Source organism: Mus pahari, chromosome 14 (genome assembly GCF_900095145.1).
Source record: "Mus pahari chromosome 14, PAHARI_EIJ_v1.1, whole genome shotgun sequence".
NCBI classification, from domain to species: Eukaryota; Metazoa; Chordata; class Mammalia; order Rodentia; family Muridae; genus Mus; species Mus pahari.
In genome coordinates this window covers 82,546,194-82,563,031 of record NC_034603.1, presented here as the reverse complement: position 1 = coordinate 82,563,031, position 16,838 = coordinate 82,546,194, and the positions used below count along the sequence as shown (strand labels likewise).

The following is a 16,838-nucleotide window of genomic DNA, read 5'->3' as shown; positions in this document are numbered from 1 at the left end:
CCAAGACTGGGGACAACGAGACCTTAGGAGTGTCAGGACCAGGGACAAGGGTGGGGACCAAGAGTTCTGGGTCCTTCAAGTTTTCAGGAAGGCATGGCTACCCTAAGTGCAGTAAGAAAGTGAAGGCCTGGTGTGGATGCACACCCCTGTAATCATGGACACAAGGAGGTCAGGACAACTTCTGGAGTGGGCTCCTCTCCTTCCTACTATACATGGACTCTGAGGACCAAACTCACGTTATCACGACATGCTGAGCCATCTTACAGCAGACCTCTATGACTTAAAAAAATTTACATTTATTTTTTTTACATTTAGCCAAAGCCGGTGCAGAAGTCAGAGGACAAAGAGTCATTTTTACATGTTGAGCCATTTTGTGGACCCCTCTATGACTTTTTAAAAATCTGTCTTCTCATATATTGTATCTACGATCTACACAGATTAAGATAAGAAGTGGGGGCAGGGCACAGTGGGACACTCCTTTAATCCCAGCATTTGGGAAGCAAAGGCCAGTGCATCTCTGAGTTCCAGGCCAGCCTGGTGTACACAGTGATACCCTGTCTGGGTTTTTCATTTGTTTGGTTGGTTGTTTTTGAATGTGTATGAGTGTTTTGCCTGCATGTATATATGGGTACCATGTGCATGCCTGGTGCCTGAAGAAACCGGAAGAAGGCACTGGATCCTCTGAAACTGGAGTTACAGATCATTGAGATCCTTTACCTGGGTGCTGGCAACCGAGCCCAGGTACTCCGCAAGAACAAAAAGTGCTCTTTACTGCTGAGCCATCTCTTCAGCCCTGAAACCATGTCTTGAAGAAGAAAGAAGGAGAAGGAGAAGGAAGAGGAGGAGGAAAGGGGGAGGAAGAAGCTGAGGGTGTGGTCTAGTGACAGTGTTTAACAAGCACAAAACCCTGGCTTCAATCTCCAGTACCAGAGAAACTGGACATGGTGGCAAATTCCTATAATCCCAGCATTTGGGAAGTAAAGGCAGCAGGGTCAGAAGCACAAGGCCACCCTGGGCACTCACCGCATAGCAAGTTTGAGTCTAGCTTAACATCCATGAGATCCTGTCACTGTTGATCATGAATGCTCTGTCTGATATAGCTCCACCTTCCTGCCCCCATGGTTAGATTACTTGCTTTTATTTGTAGTTGCTTTGGGGGACTCTCCCCAAGCCAGAAAGTAAACTCTAGGGCGATCCAGACCCTTTGTGCTTTGTTGACCTGCTTGGCATAGCAGGCTCTCCACAGACACACTTTCCTGAGGGCTGATTGCAGGCTGTCTAATCATAGGTAAGTAGTCATAAGAAAGCTGAGACTTCAGGGCGCAAAGCAACCTCAAAGGACACACCCGCCATCCGTCATCCGCAGGGCCGCATGGCAGGGGGCAGTGGGCCTGTGAGACTCGAAGGCGAAACTATAGATCCAGGGCCACTTGTGCTTTTAGAATACTGGTGCACTTTTTATTAAAGAAGAGAATAAAGCATTTGTAAATATATTTCTCTCATGTATACTTCAAAGGTGACGCTGATCGGCTGCTACAGAACTGGGGAAGTGAACAGGCCTGAAGTCCTCCCCATCCCCAGCTGACAGGGACACACAGAGGGTCTGGAGGTACCCAGCCCCAAAGGACAAAAGGCTCCAAGTCGTGTGAACAGAAGGATCCAGCTGCCAACTGGCATCCCAGTGCCACCTGGAACCGCGTAGCCTCTCCAAGGGATGTCAGACATGCTTGATAAGAAAGCCCCTTTACCCATTAGAAGGAGATAAGGCATGATGGTTCCTACTGGGCTCCCAGCACTGAGGCCACAGTCACTGCCTCACGCTGGATTGTATGGCTCCTTTGATTTCTAGAGTCTTGAGAAGGGTGGCAGAAGGAGCCAGAAGCCCTGAAGGGCTGCTGAGGGCAAGCTGGGGCCCTGGGCATGTCTTAGCTGATGCTTGACTTTCTGAAGTTTTAGACTAAAATATCGAACCCCTGACCCAGGTGGGGCCTCAAAAGTCATCCCCATAGAGGTGGGAGGTAAAGAGCAGGCATTCTGTAGAAAGGTGGAAAAGGGGACCGTTCTTCCTCAACTTAAGAACACAACGCAACATGAGGGCCCGGCAGTGGTAGATCACACCTTTAATCCCAGCACGTGGGAGGCAGAGGCAGGAGGATCTGAGTTGGAGGTCAGCCTGGTCCACAGAGTGAGTTCCAGGACAGCCAGGGCTGCACAGAGAATCCCTGTCTCAAAAAAACAAAACAAAACAAAACAAAAAAAACAGATCAAAGCCCAACCAAACAAAACAAGTAAGGGTCCTACAGTCCCCTGGTGAAGGACAGGCATGAACACTTGGACCTGGGTTGGTGACACTCGTACAGGACATTCTGAAGGCTGCAGATGTGATCTGTCCCTGGGTGGCTTGAGGAAGAGAGGACTGGATGAGACATCATGGTCCCTGAGATGGGGGCAGGCGCAGAGAAAGGAATGAAAGCAAAGGTGGTTCGCAGGCTCGGGGAGGGAGGGAGGGAAGGGCAAAACTCCCTACCATCCCGGCCCCTGGAAGGCTTCATGCCCAGAGGATAATGCCAGGAATGAGACTTGGCTCTGAGAGGAAAGGGACACTAACCGTGGATGGCTGTTGTGGGGTTCCCTCTTCCTCTATACAGATTGGCTACAGATCTGTGGTGAGCTGAAGCCCTTTGCCAGGGCTGGAGGGGTTACACTCGAGCCTGGCTAAACTTCCTGCTCTGCAAGGTGGGAGCTATCTGTGCCCTGCTCAGACCTCTGGGAGTGGTACAGCTGGTGCGAAGGGAATGACAGTCATAACTGGCAAGGAGCAGTGAATGGTCTGGGAGATCCCAGATACCAGCAACGACTGGCTCTGAGGTCCCCTTTCAAGTGTTTCCAGTTGTGACAAGGCTTCAGGAGGCCTTGCATTGCAAATCTCTCAGAAACAAACAAACAAACAAAAAACAACAAAAAAACTTTGGAGGGCAAAGCTAGAAAGGCTTGCAGAAGACCGGCGGCGGCAATCTGAGGGTGAGACATGGGGTCCAGAAGCCGAGGGCTGGGGGAGCTGAAAAGCCCCGAGGGACAGTGGTGGGGGTGGCAGTGGCGGGGTGGGGAGTGTGTTTGGCTTTTAAACTGAGCTGTGCCTTCAAGCTGAAGCAAAGTGGCCAAGGGAGGCAGAACAAGTGAGCAGAGCCACCAGCAGGAAATATGCGGTGTCCCCAGATCAGAAAGGCCTCCTCGAGCATGCTCCAGCCACCTGCTATGATGGATTGCTGCATAAAGGGCTTTCTCACTTGCCAGGAGGCTGCCAGCCAGGCATGAGAGACCCCTCTGGTCGGGTGGTGGAGGGAGGCAGCAGGCCTAGAGAGGGGTCACTTGCTGCTGTGTGTCTTGACTTTGGTGGCGTTGATGTCGGCCTTGGTCTTCTGGATCCTGGCAAAGATCTCTTTGAAGAGTGCCTTGTACTCCGGCTGGCTCTGCTCCAGCCGCTTATCCACAGCCTCCACGTGCTGGCTTAGGCTCTTTTCACCTGCCTTGCCCTCTCCTGGGCTCTCCTCGCCCCCCAGTAGGTCCCTCCAGGAGCTGTCCCGGGAGATGGGCCGTGAGGTCTGTACCCCCGCGTGCCGCACCCCGGCGCCGTGCTGCCGGCACTTGCTCAGTAGCTCCTCGTATTTCTCCAGCAGCGCGTGGTACTGCTCATCCACCTCCCGCAGGATAGACATACCGCGCCTGCGCACACTGTTGGCATGCAAGGTGAGGTTGCCAGCATGGCGGCTGGCTGGGTCTTTGGCCACTATGGCATTGAGCGCCGTGTCACTGCAGCTCTTGCGCACTGCGTGGCTGGGGGAAGCTGCAGGTGAGGAGACACCATCCTGGGCATTAGAATTATCTCCACTGCCTGGCTGGGGGTCATCGGCCTCAGGAGCCTGAGTGAGCGGTGCCAGCAGAGCCTCGGCCAGGTGCTCCTCCCGGGCCAGCAGGTAGGTCTTGGCCTGCTTCATCTGCTGCAGCTCCAGCAACTCGGCCTCCAGCTCCTGCACGCGCAGGCGGCAGCCCTCCATCTCACACAGCTGTCGCTCCAGCTCCGTGTACTCCTGGAGCACCACGGTGTACTCCCGTTCCGCTCGCTCCTTGCGCTGTCGCTCCTGGCTCACCTGGGAACGGAGCACCCCAACCAAGGTCTGCAGTCGTTCGTTTTCCTGCTCCAGTGGCCGAGGACCCAGCTCCAGAGAGGAACTGTGTAGGCGGAAGGCATCCTCACATCTGCTGTGGGGAAGGGAGGGGCAGGCGGCAGTAGGTAGTCAAACACTGGCTTTTCTCACTCACCCTCCACCCCTCTAACTATCCCCCCTCCCTGTGTGTCCGAGGACAGGACGACGACCTATACAGATTGACCCAGGACACACTGAAGTGTCGGACAAGCAGGTTTCTCACTGAGCTACATCTCCAGCCTCACCTTGATCTTCATCTCTTTCTCCTAACTAGGATGGGGATCCATTCCCGTATAGCACACATTCTAGGCGCACGCGCCTGTACAACTACAGTGCTTAACTCCTCCGAGGTCAGAAGGTCCTCCTTCCCAGTCACTGTCCACCATGCATCTCCTTCATCCCTCAGCCAGCTCTCTCAGGAGACTCTAAGATGGCACGCCAGGGCCCTTGCCTACCGGGGACTTGTGCACAGCTCCTTCAGGCAGGGGAAGGTATGGATGGTTCTCCTGCGTTCCCGCTTTTCCCGGCGAACCCGAAGTTGCTCCAGGCCTCGAAGTTGCTCCACCTGGGCCTGTAGCTCTTCCACCTGGGACTGCAAGCGCTCAATGGTCTCCGTCAGCCTGGAAGAGGATGACGATACGAATGGGAGACTTTTTTTTTTTTTTTTTTTTTTTGTAAAAATTGTTAGGGCTGGAGAGATGGTTCAGTCACTAAATGCTAGGCTCACAACCAAATGTTAAGATTGATTTTTAGGTGCGTGCATGCGTGTGAGTGTGTGCGTGAGTGTATGTAGGTGGAGTTGGAGACCCTGGAACTGAAACTAGGTGATTGTGAGCTGTAAGCTGTTCACTGTGAGTGCTGGGAACCAAACTCTGGGCCCAGATCAACAAGCTCTCTTAACCTCTTAGCCATCTCCGTCTCATCACACACACTCCCCCCCCCCATTCCACCCCCGAGGTGGAGAGCCTTCAGGAGCTAGGGATGCCTCCTCACTGCAGCTCAGGAATCTCAGAGATGAAGGCCATCGAGTTAAGGACAAACAGACAACCTTGAGCTTGCTGTCTGGTGTTAAAATCAGAGACGGTTCTGCTGTATCCAAGGGCCTGCCCTTCTCCTGTCCAGCCCAGGCTGAGCCAACCATTCCTCCTCAGCCAGCTCCGATCCTTTTGTATCTGTGGACCTGTGTGCATGTTCACACGCGTGCGGGTGTGTGTGGAGGCCAGAGGACGACTCTGGGCATCACACCTCAACAAGCTACCTGCCTTGGATTTTTTGAGACAGGCTTCCGCTGGAACCCAGGAATGGCTGATTCAGCTAGGGTGGGACGCGCCTGTCCCCACCTCCCCAGTTTGGGGTTCCGAATGCACATCGTTGTGCCCTGCATTTTACAAAGGTGTCTGAGCTCAGGTTCTCAAGCCTATGCAGCAAGCCACAGGGCCATTTTCCCAGCTGCACCCCAGGTCCTTGCACACAGCTCTGTCGCTACCACCGCAGGGACACAGCTGTGAGGTCGCAGAGGGCAGGTCATGGCCACTGAATCCTTAGTACCTCAAACTGGGTCCGGTGCATAACTGGCGAGTAAGCATAGGTGGGAAGTTGTTTACTGGAGTGTGGGGCACGTTTCACCTACGGGTTGTGGGGGGCTGGAGAGATGGCTTGGAGGTTAGGAGCATTTGTTCTTGCAGAGGACCTGGGTTTAGTTCCCAGCGCCCACACGGTGGCTCACAACCATTTGTCACTGTAATTGCAGAGGATCCCATCCCCTCTCCTGGCACAGGCATACACACAGGCAAAACACCCACACATATAAAATAAAAACAATCTTAAAATGAGAGGGCTGTATGGTTGGTGGCTCATGCCTTTAATCCCAGTATTCAGGAGGGAGAAGCAGGAGAACCTCTGTGAGTTCGAGGCCAGGCTCATCTACATAGAGAAAGTTTGTCTTGAAAAACTAAAAACAAAAACAACAACAACAACAACAAAAAGAAAGGACAAATGGACAGGGGACAGAAGAGTGGTTGATGTGGGATAAGTGTTTAAGCACACACATTTGACCTCATTGCCACCCCAGTCTCTTATGCCTTGTCTTCTAGGAGTGTGTGAGTCCCCCCCCCCACCAGCCACAGGCAACGCCCTGGGCCTCTCCCTTGCCATCCTGGCCCTTACCCGTGGATCTTCTGCTGGGCAGCCTTACTCTCCAGCACCAGCCTCTGGTTGGTCAGCTCCAGGTCTCTGGCCGTCAGGTCCAGCTGCTCGTACACTTTGGCGTGCTGCTCGTTCACGAGCCTTAGTGTGTCCAGCTGCTTGGTCAAGTACTAGGGGAGGAGGGAAGGATGGACTAAGGCTTTACAATGCGACGGGGACAGATGCCACTGTCTGTCCCCATACCACTCCTTGGCCAATTGGCTTTGAGAAGTATAGGAGCTGAAGACCACAGTGTAGCCTGCGATGGGTGGGCAGGTGGTGAACTGTGAGGGTTAAGTTACAAGCTGTACAGAGGCACACACAGGCCAAAGCTGGAGGCTCCTGGGAGATGGGAGAGGGCAGAGCCGGAGGCCCCTCACCTCGATCTCCTGCACCTGCTCCTCATTGGTGGAGTACATCTGCTGCAGGGACTCCTCCAGCTCCTTGTTCCTCTCCAGCAGGGTCTTCCCGAGCTCGGCGGCTAGGTGCAAGTCTGGGGTGGGGACAGGGCGAAAAGCACAGAGTGAGGAAGTCAGAGAAGCCCTAGCATTCATCACTGGCTGGCTGGGGCCTGGGTGACTTCAGCAGCACCCGGATGCAGGCTACTCTCAGAAGCCCTGGAAGGCAGGCGGGAGGCAGAAGCCAGGGGCTTAACCTGTTGTCATTTCCTTCTGAAGTGCCTTTCCCGAGAGCTCCAGGCTCGCTCCCTTCTCACTTCCACATCTCTGATTTGGTTTTGCTTGGACCAGATCTTATCACAGAGTTCAGGCTACCCTGGAACTCATGATCCTTCTGCTTCAGCTTCCTGAATGCTGAGATTGTAGACGTGAGCTACCAACCAGCTCGGTTGATCTGATTGATGTCAAAAACAGATAGTGCAGAAGGGTGGAAAGTCAACACTCAAAACTCAAAACTTAGTTGAGCTGGGTGTGGTGGTGCAGAGCCTCAATTCCCAGAACATGGGAGGCAGAGGCAGGTGGGTCTCTGTGAGTCTGAGGACAGCCAGGGCTACGCACTGAGACCAGAGGATCTGGAGAGCTGGCTCCGTAGTGAGGAGCTCGTGGCTGTTCTTGCGGAGAACCAGTTTGGTTTCCAGTAGGCAATGTTCGCAGCCGTCTGTAAACTCTAGTTTCAGGGGATCAAACATCCTCTTCTAGTTTTCATGGAACACTTGCACACACAACACACAACATACACACACACACACACACACACACACCCTAAAAAACCAAAACTGGACCAGTGAGATAGCTCAGTGGGCAAAGACAATTGCTGCTGAACCGGACTCTCATTGTGGAAGAACAGAATCAACTACAAGATGTCCTTGGACTGCCACATATATGCCATACATACACATACATATATGTACACCACACACAAACACACACACAATGTAATACGCTTTGGGCAAACAGAGCTGTATTCTGTCTGTATCTGCTTTTTCCCCTAGAGGTGTGCCGGTAGCTTTCTGTGGGTAGACCTATATACACACTAGTGGATGCAGACAACGCTATTGTATTCACGCTCTAAACACCTTTGTCTAAATAATCTTATTTTAAAAAATGTATTAAAAATTAAAAACTAAAAATGTAGTTATTTATTATATGTGAGTACCCTGTAGCTTTCTTGAGACACACCAAAATAGGGCAACGGATCCCATTACAGATGGTTGTGAGCCACCATGTGGTTGCTGGGAGTTGAACTCAGGACCTCTGGAAGAGCAGTCAGTGCTCTTAATCATTGAGCCATCTCTCCAGCCCCTAAATAATCCTCATTGTTGGGTGTTTAGAGTGTCTCTATTAAAATGGGCCACTTGTGGTGTGCATGTCTATAACCCCAGAACTGAGGAAACCGAGGCAGGAGGATCAGGAGTTTGAGGCCAGCCTAGGCTACATGAGATTCTTTCTCTCAAAAAACAAACAAACAAACAAAAAACAAACAAACAAACAAACAAACAAAAAAGCAAAACCAGAACAACTAAAAACCCCGACACACCAGGACTGGGGCTGAACTAAGGCAGAGTACTTGTGTAGCATGCAGGAAGCCCGACATTCAGTGTCCAGCAGGAATCATGTGTGGAAGTGCACACCTGTAATCCAGTACTGAGGTACAGGCAGAGGGATCAGGAGTTCAAGGTCAGCCCTTGATACATACGGTTTGTTCAAGGCCAGCCTGAGTTACACGAGACCCTGCTTAAAAACAAATAAACCAACAATAAACAACAACCAAACTGTGCCACAGACCCAAGACCCCAGCCACTCAGGAGGCTGAGGCAAGAGGACAGACCACAGGTTTGAGGACAGTTCAGGCAACCCAGAGGTGCTTTCTCAAAAGAAAAAAGAAAAAAAAAAATATGGGAGCCTCAGAGCTCACATATGTAACTCCAACAGTTGGGAGGCTGGGGCAGGATTGCAGCAAGTTCCATGTCCAGTCAGGATTAATAGGATAAGACCCTGTCTTAAAAACCGGGCGGTGGTGGCCTACGCCTTTAATCCCAGCACTCAGGAAGCAGAGGCAAGTTGATCTCTGAATTTGAGGCCAACCTGGTTACAGAATGAGTTCAGGACAGCCAGGGCTATACAGAGAAACCCTGTCTCAAAAACAAAACAAAACAAAACAAAACAAAACAAAACAAAACAAAACCCAACCAACCAAAACCAAAACCAAAAAACTTAGCACTGCAGTGCTAGAGAGCTGGCTCAGTGATTAAGAGCACTTCCTGCCATTATAGAGGATCTGGGCTCGGTTCCCAGCACCTACACAGCAGCTCATAACTGTTGGTGCCCTAGTCCCAGGGGATCCAGTGCTCTCTTCTTGCTTTTATTGGCACTAGGCACTCACATGGCACATATACATACATGTGGGCAACACATTCATACACAACATTTTATAATCTTTGTTTAAAGTCACTAACAGGGCTGGAGAGATGGCTCAGGGGTTAAGAGCACTGACTCCTCTTCCAGAGGTCCTGAGTTCAATTTCCAGCAACCACATGGTGGCTCACAACCATCTGCAATGGGATCTGATACCCTCTTCTGGTGTGTCTGAAGAGAGCAATGGTGTACTTATATACATAAATTAAGTAAGTAAATATTTTTTTAAAAAAGATAAAATCACCAATAGCAAACAGTAAAAGAAGACTGGGGTCGCAGTTCAGGGACGGGAACAGTAGTGTGGTTGTCCGGCATGTGTGAGGGTCTGGGCTCAGTGTCTAGGACTGAAAAATAAAAGCCAAACTACGATTAACCTCATTGTATTAAACCCTTAGTGCAAATCTCACCTTTTGTGAGAACACTTTGCTAGAAACAGGGTTCGTGGGGCAAACAGTGGGCCTATGCAGTCCATTCCGCCCAGAGCAGGAAAGCTCAGATTTATTATTATTATTTAACGTTATGAGGCTGTTTGTTACACCAGCCTTCATTCCAGGACGATGGTGTAAATCTGGACCAAGATTTGTAAGAGCAACTCTTCTGGGGCCAATAAGACACGGTGTTATTTTTACACATAATGATAGTTCTGCCTTCCCTCAAAGACAGATGGGCTTTCTGGTCCCCCCTCACTCAGCCCCCTCTCCTCCCCACAACCTCCGGCAAGTTTGAGACACGTGGTTGTTTCGGCTACACTCTCTGCCGTGCAGCAGATAGGCCCGGTGAGGCCTTCCTCTTGGACCCTTATGGAGCAGGGATATTGGATAGGTATAGGGCAGAACATCCCGATCAGCTACTGCACCTAGAACTTATCAGGAACAAGCATACGATTTCTTTTTCTTTCTTTAAAGATAGAATATCCTGTAGCTCAGGTTGGCTTCAAACTTGCAAGTAGCTGAGGATAACCTTGAACTCTCTCATCCTTCTGCCAGTACCTCCTAAGAGCTGGCAAGGTAGGGATGTGCCACAGCATCTGCGATTTTTTTTTTTTTTTTGGTTTTTCAAGACAGGGTTTCTCCATATAGCCCTGGCTGCCCTGGATCTCACTTTGTAGACCAGGCTGGCCTTGAACTCAGAAATCCGCCTGCCTCTGCCTCCCGAGTGCTGGGATTAAAGGCGTGTGCCACCATGCCTGGCTCAGCATTTGCTTTTATGTTGGGGAATCAAACCCAGCACTTCCTGCATGCTAGGCAGGCGCCCTACCAACTGAGCTACGCCCCCAGTGACTTTTGTTGTTGTTTTGAGGTAGGGTCTCATGTGGTCCAGGGTTTCCTTGATGTGTAAGCAAGGATGCCTTTAAACACTCTAATCCCGTTGCCTCTGCCTCCCAAGTACAGGATATAGACAAGCTCAGAGTAGAGGTGAGGTTTCAAAATAGCAAGAATGGGGCCAATAGAGCTGAATTAATCAGAGGTACGGGCTTCATGCCCTGATGTCACTGGGAAGCAAGTCCCTCTAGCTAGACTGTAATGGCAATGCCTAGAACAGAAACAGTTTTCCTGAAGGAAACAAATCTAAATCAGTTACAAACTCCATAGCCTGGGGCAAGTAGCCTGCCCGATGAAGACGAAGGTCCAGTCACGTCGTATAAACCTAGTAAGGCAATTGAGGACATTTGCCGTATGAGCTTATATACGTTGGGCCAAAGTCTGGAGGCGTCTACAAAGTTGTACAAAGCTTGAAGCCCAATGTTCCCATTATTGAATGACGACAGCCTTGTGATATATCATGTGCTGGGGAATCACAGTGAGGGTGGGGCAGGAGGGGAGGCTGGCTTTGAGGGAACCTCACGGTGTTCTCGGTCTGTAACAGTATAGTGATGTTCACCTCATCCCTTTCGTAACCGGTTCAGGTCTTGGTGTTGGCATTTCGTCTAGGCTCCGCCCCAGTTACCTGACAACGGCCAGGTGTGCATGACTTGCTATAAAAGGGGCTGCTTGCCCCCTCCTCAATCTCTTGCTCTTCTCCTCATGCCCCTGCTCCCTTCCCCTCTTCCCCCTCTCCTCCACCCCCAGGTTCTCATGGCCGGCCTCTACTCCTCTACTCTCTTTCTGCCTTTCTCTGTCTCTACTACTTTCTCAACTCCCCTCCCCATGCCCTGAATAAACTCTATTCTATACTACACTGTCGTGTGTGGCTGGTCCCTCAGTGGGAAGGGATGCCTCAGCATGGGCCCGCAGAGGCACCCCCTTCCCCGACATCATACCGCACCTTCACCAAACATACCCCTGGCTTCTCTATCTTTTTATAAAACACAACACACAGAACTGTTAGAAGGTCTAGGAAGTAATCATATACCATATACCTAGGTGACCCTGCAGCCCAGCCAGAATTCAAAGCCAGAGGAATAAGGAAAAGTCAAGGACAATTTCAGCACTGGGCTCCTCCTTCCAGGCGAGAGCTGAGATGTGTGAGTTCTTACTGCTCATAGGCTGGGATCCTAGTGCGGGGATACGCCACACTATGAACAGAAAGACATCGAAGACTGCCTTGCAAAGACAGCAAATGTGACTTGGCCACCTAGTGATCCAAGGATGACGGAGGAAAGAAGACAGAATGGACGGACGCTGCTTGGGGTGGAGGCAGGAGAATCTCAGGGAAACTGGATCTTATTGCAAGCTAAGCTGGTCAGAGAGGCCGGAAGGGAGGATGGGTGAAGTCTGACGCTGTACAGCAAAGGACTGAGAAGAACTAAGTTCTGGGGGAGGCAGCTTTCGGAAGGATAGTGGCAATTCCAGGGTCAGGAGCTGGTGGCTTGGATGCTGGGAAATGTGGAAGCTCACTGAGCAAGGCTCGGGCATAGAGCAACAACAACAAGCCTGTTACGGTCCGATTAACCAGCAGCTCTGAACCAAGCCAGGGAAGGTACTGAGTCTGTGCTGCCACGCCCCCAGGCCCTAGGGGCTCTCTGGGGGCTTCCTTCATGGGACTTTAGTGGTTATTATAAGGCAATGCCCCAGAGAAAACAAAGAAGCCCTCCCCCATCCCCAAAATCATCCATTTGGCTGGGCTTCATGGTAAAGCAAGACAGGTTCCTGACTGAGAGGCAGGAGAGGGACAAGGATCAGGCCAGGATGGATTGAGGTGGAAGACATGAGCTGGTGGATCTGGGAGCCCTGCCCCACAGAGCCCAAGAGTCAGAACTCAGAAAGGCCTTTGGGGGGTAAGCAGGGCGGAGGAGCCGGGTGGAGGAAGGGCACCCCTTTCCTTACCAGTCAGCATTCCCAAGGGTGGGGAGGACTCAAGGTCAGGCTAGGCAGGAAGGGAGGTCAGCTTGCATAATCTGACTCAGCAGCCATCCTTCAGCCTGGACAGAGGTGGTCACAGGTGGGGGAGGGGGAAGGCGAAGAAAGAGCCAGTGCTTATAATTAATTCATGACTTTTGACTATTTTTATAGGTGCTCAAGTTAGTGGGTGGAGGAGGGAATGAGGCAAATCTAAGACCAGCCCCCCCCCCCCCCACCTCCTGCCTCTGGGACAGAGCCACATTAAAGCCAAACACGATCTCTGGGGATAATCTCTTTGGGGAGTGAAGTTAGGGTTTGGCCCAGGGTAAGGGCAAACAGGCAGGGAGGATACTCCATGTGTGGGTGAAGAAATCACTCTGTGGGGCTGGGCAGATGGGAAGGACAGAATTTGGGGACTGTGTACACAGTGGAACACAAACGGGCCCTCTGACATGACTGTCTTTTGGCAGACGCTCCACCCCATCGCCCAGTTCTCCTGGCCTGGCATGCAGAGCTGCGTGGCTAGACTTCCTTTGTCCCCTACTTCCCTGTCCTTCATTTGGCCCCAGGCCTTGGTTACAAACATCCCTTCTCCCAGCGTGCCCTCCTTCAGAGCTCTTTGCTGAGGGAACTAGGCTGTCACACAGTGGTTACTTTAACTTCCCACTTCCGTCTCCTGTCTCCTCCACTGGAATTCAGGATCTGGAGAACAGAGATTCCATCCCTAGATTCTGGCACAGCCTCCAGAAGGAAGGGCCTCTTTCTTCATAGCGCGTTTCATTACCGGGTACCATCCTGGATCCTCGGCTCTGTCCCCCTAGTTCCTGAGCTCTGTCTATGACCAGAGCTGCAGGCCTGATCAGCGGGACCCAAAAAGCAGGGAGTGCTCAGAGCTCATCAGTCCTGCTGGAATGGCAGTTCCTGTCCCTTGGCAGAAGCCAAACATCTCCCACCCCTACTGCAAGGCTTCTTCCTCCCACATCTGGGCTGGGCATGGTGCCAAGCCTTCATTAGGGGTGCGGGAACTAAATGAGAAGACCGCCATGGTATTAGCATCTGCCTCCCCTAGAGGCTATCTTCGCCACAAATCAGCTTTTCATCTTTCCTTCTGCGCTAGCCTCTCCCAGGAAGCCATCCCGTAATCACTCACACTTAGAGCAGCATACAAGCGGGCCTATCCCATCAGCCCTTGTGTGCCCAGAGGGTCAGGCTGTGACTGTGCCCAGGTCTCAGGCTGATGTCTGGGGCTCACATGGGGCCAGTAGGTGTTTAGAGAGTAGAAAAGTTTTGGGGGTAGTGGCCAGGCTAGAGAAGAGGTGTCACGGAAGCTCGCTGCATAGCAATGCCTAGCCCAACGCTCTCTGCCCTGCAGAGCTCTCCCAAGGTTCTGACTCACTGACAGGCACAGGGAGCCCCTCATCTGCAGGTGAAGCTCAGCTGCATGGAGAAGTGGGTCAGGAGACAAAGGCTCCAGAATCCAAGTGCACGTTTCCCATCCTGGCAAAACCAGGGCTCTGGGCCCTAAGGATGGAGACCGGCCTTCGTGGCACACACTGTGCCAGGCTTGTGTTTTAATGTCTCAGAGCATGTAGGTGACCCTCACCCTCAAGGTTTCAGTAAGAACTAGCAGAGAGAAGGATGGGGCCTGACTACTCCAGCAGGCCTTGGCCTTGACCCTGACCCTCTCGGGCCTTCTTGTCAGGTCGGCTCCACCTCTCAGTGATGTCATTTTAGCCACCTCATCACCAGCTTCTAACCCCCTTCTAGTCGTTCTCTACATGAGAGCCACAGAAGTGGCTCCCTCTTTACCCAGGGATCTCATTTGGCAAAAAGTCTGAAATTGCTAAAAGACCCCTTCACATCCTGGGCCACTGGGTGGAAGCCCCGTGCAGGGAAGGGCCAGGGCACGCCTCTCTCGGGAAGGCAGATTGGGGACTTTCAGCTTCTTCGTAGGCTGAGCATGCACCACCCACTTTCTGGGCAGAGGGAAGAGAGTTGGGGAAACTTTCTGGGAGTCTTAGAGCTCAGAAATTCTGGCCCGGACAGGTGCTGTTGACCTGGGGAAATGACCTATCTCAACATATAGTGCATTCTTAGCAACAGTACCAGGAATCCCCTGTGGGCCCCAAGACTTCCATTCCACCTAGTACTCTACAATACCCTACCGGGGCACGCGAGTAGTTGCTACTACTAAAATGAGAAGGGCGATGGATGCCCTGTCAACTGGACACTTTTGCAAGTCTCTCTCCAGCGTCAGAATATTCCAGGGCAGCGCCCTTCTCGGTCCACATCCCCATTCTCAAGACGCATCATGCTCCGCTGGGCTCACCAGGTCCAGCCTAGCCCTTTTCTAGGGGATACCGCCCAACAATGGAGTAGTGGCCAGGGGTCTTGGGGCACACGCTGTTTCCCTCCCCAACGCGCTCACCCTGCTCCAGGTCCTGATGGTCGTACCAGGACTCCTCCTCCTCTGCGGAGTAGTCCTCCATCCCCGCGGCTCTCCGCATGGCCCCGCGGGTGGCGGTGGGCGGGCGCTGCGGCAGCTCAGGGCCTGGGCTCGCAGCCCGGGACAATGCGGCGGAGGCGGCCGGGGCTTCCAACGTCGCGGGCTCGGGCTGCAGCGCCCCTGCGCCCGCCGCCCGTGATCGCCATCCGCTACCGGCCGTGCGCCCAGTGCGGCCTCTGGCTCCCGCGCTCCCCGGGTCCCGCCGAACTGGGGGCGCCGGCGGCACAAAGGGCGGAGGGGTGGGGGCTGCAAAGTGGGACGACAGCTGGGACCACCCGGGACCGCCTGCAGGGCTAGGGCGTCAGTAGAGTGCGGATGCAGCGGCGGGTACCCCTTGCCCGCCTCCGGTCCGCACACCACCCGGCCCGCGCCGCGACACCCGGAGCCGCCGCTGCATCTCCGCCCGGCCCGCTTTCAGCTTCCCAGGCCGCCAGCTTTGCGGGGTGGGACCTGCCGCCGAAGACCAATCAAAAGATGTATGCAAATAAGGGGCGGGACCCGAAGGCGAGGACCTTCCTGGTGTCCGGGTCCGGGAATTGCTGGATCAACCCTCTGTCCGTCCTGCTTTTCCTCCACGTCCGTCCGACTTTTATTTACGTCCATCTGGAATTATTTTGCTTGCTTGTTATCTGTCTTTCTGGCTCTACTGGGAGCAAGGGCCTGTCTGATGTCCACAGTGGTCCTCACCTGCGAAGAATGTGCTGACCCACTGATATATTCCAGGAACTTTTTAAAAAATGGTATTAAATTACAAACATCTTTAAGAACCTTGAATGGGGGTTTGGCTGCTGGAACACTTGAGGTCAAGAGTTCTTGCTGAGGATTTGAGTTCGGTCCCGGGACCTACGACAGGCAGCTCCCAACAGCCTGTAATGTCAGCTCCAGGGAAAATCTAACACCTCTGGCTTCTGTGGGTACTTGTAATCACATAAACTCTCACACATAGAAAACACACACACAAATGATTAGATAGAGCTAGGCACAGTGGTTCCTTCCTCTATTAACAGAGTTGGGAGTTCTTAGGTCAGACTTTAACACAGCTTGTTCCTGGCCAGACTACAGTGTGGAAATTTTTCTGTAAACTAAACTAAGCAAAGCTAAACATTACTTTAAGGGGGTTGGGAAGGTGGCTCAGTACATTAAAAGTGCTTACCAGGTCTTGTTTGGTTTTGCTTTTTTAAAAAAGCAAAGTGTGTGGCTCTGCGAGCTGGGGAGCCAGGAGAGATGGATCAGTGGTGGCCAGTAAACCTAGCCTACTTGGCCAGTGAAAGGCCTTGTTTTAAAAAAAGAAAGGTGCACAGCTCCTTGTTCAGTAACACGTGGAGGTTGCCCTTTGCCCTCCACGCACACATGAACACACATGAGTGAACACACACACACACACACACACACACACACACACACACACACACCTACCTTTAAGAACCTGAGTCTTAGGCTGGAGAGATGGCTCAGTGGTTAGGAGCACTGACTGCTCTTCCAGAGGTCCTGAGTTCAATTCCCAGCACCCACATGATGGCTCACAACCATCTGTCATGGGATCCAATGCCTTCTTCTGGTGTGTCTGAAGACAGCTACAATATATTTACAAATAATAAACAATTCTTTTTTTTTTAAAAAAAAAAAAAAGAACTTAAGTCGTGGGCTGGAGATGGCTCAACTGCTCATGTAGAAGATCTGGGAATTCATTCCTCAGATCCATATGGTGGTTCAGAAACACCTCTAACTCCTTCCAGGGGACCTCTTCTGACCTCCTTGGGCACAAGGCATACATATGGTGTAGATACAG

At 52.2% G+C, this 16,838-nt stretch overlaps 1 protein-coding gene across 2 annotated transcripts; it reads right to left on the bottom strand.

The window, feature by feature from the left end:
• Positions 1 to 1,278: 1,278 nt before the first annotated feature.
• On the bottom strand, positions 1,279 to 15,426 carry Cdr2l (cerebellar degeneration related protein 2 like). 2 transcript variants are annotated; one of them, XM_021212947.2, is made up of 5 exons: positions 14,972 to 15,426; positions 6,770 to 6,882; positions 6,372 to 6,520; positions 4,661 to 4,825; positions 1,279 to 4,260 (listed from the first exon to the last, which is right to left on the bottom strand). In XM_021212947.2, the coding sequence occupies exons 1-5, from the start codon at positions 15,048 to 15,050 to the stop codon at positions 3,366 to 3,368; spliced, it is 1,401 nt and encodes a 466-aa protein (XP_021068606.1). In that variant the 5' UTR covers positions 15,051 to 15,426; the 3' UTR covers positions 1,279 to 3,365. The 2 variants fall into 2 exon arrangements, with proteins under 2 accessions (XP_021068606.1, XP_021068607.1); XM_021212948.2 differs by having other exon boundaries at positions 1,279 to 4,257.
• Positions 15,427 to 16,838: the final 1,412 nt, after the last annotated feature.

Excerpts from the sequence above, each read along its gene's own strand:
- Cdr2l (XM_021212947.2), bottom strand. The coding sequence starts at position 15,050 with ATGCGGAGAGCCGCGGGGATGGAGGACTACTCCGCAGAGGAGGAGGAG. Across the intron at positions 6,883-14,971 it reads CCATCAGGACCTGGAGCAGG|ACTTGCACCTAGCCGCCGAG; the intron begins GTGAGCGCGTTG and ends TCCCCACCCCAG. Across the intron at positions 6,521-6,769 it reads AGCAGGTGCAGGAGATCGAG|TACTTGACCAAGCAGCTGGA; the intron begins GTGAGGGGCCTC and ends CTCCTCCCCTAG.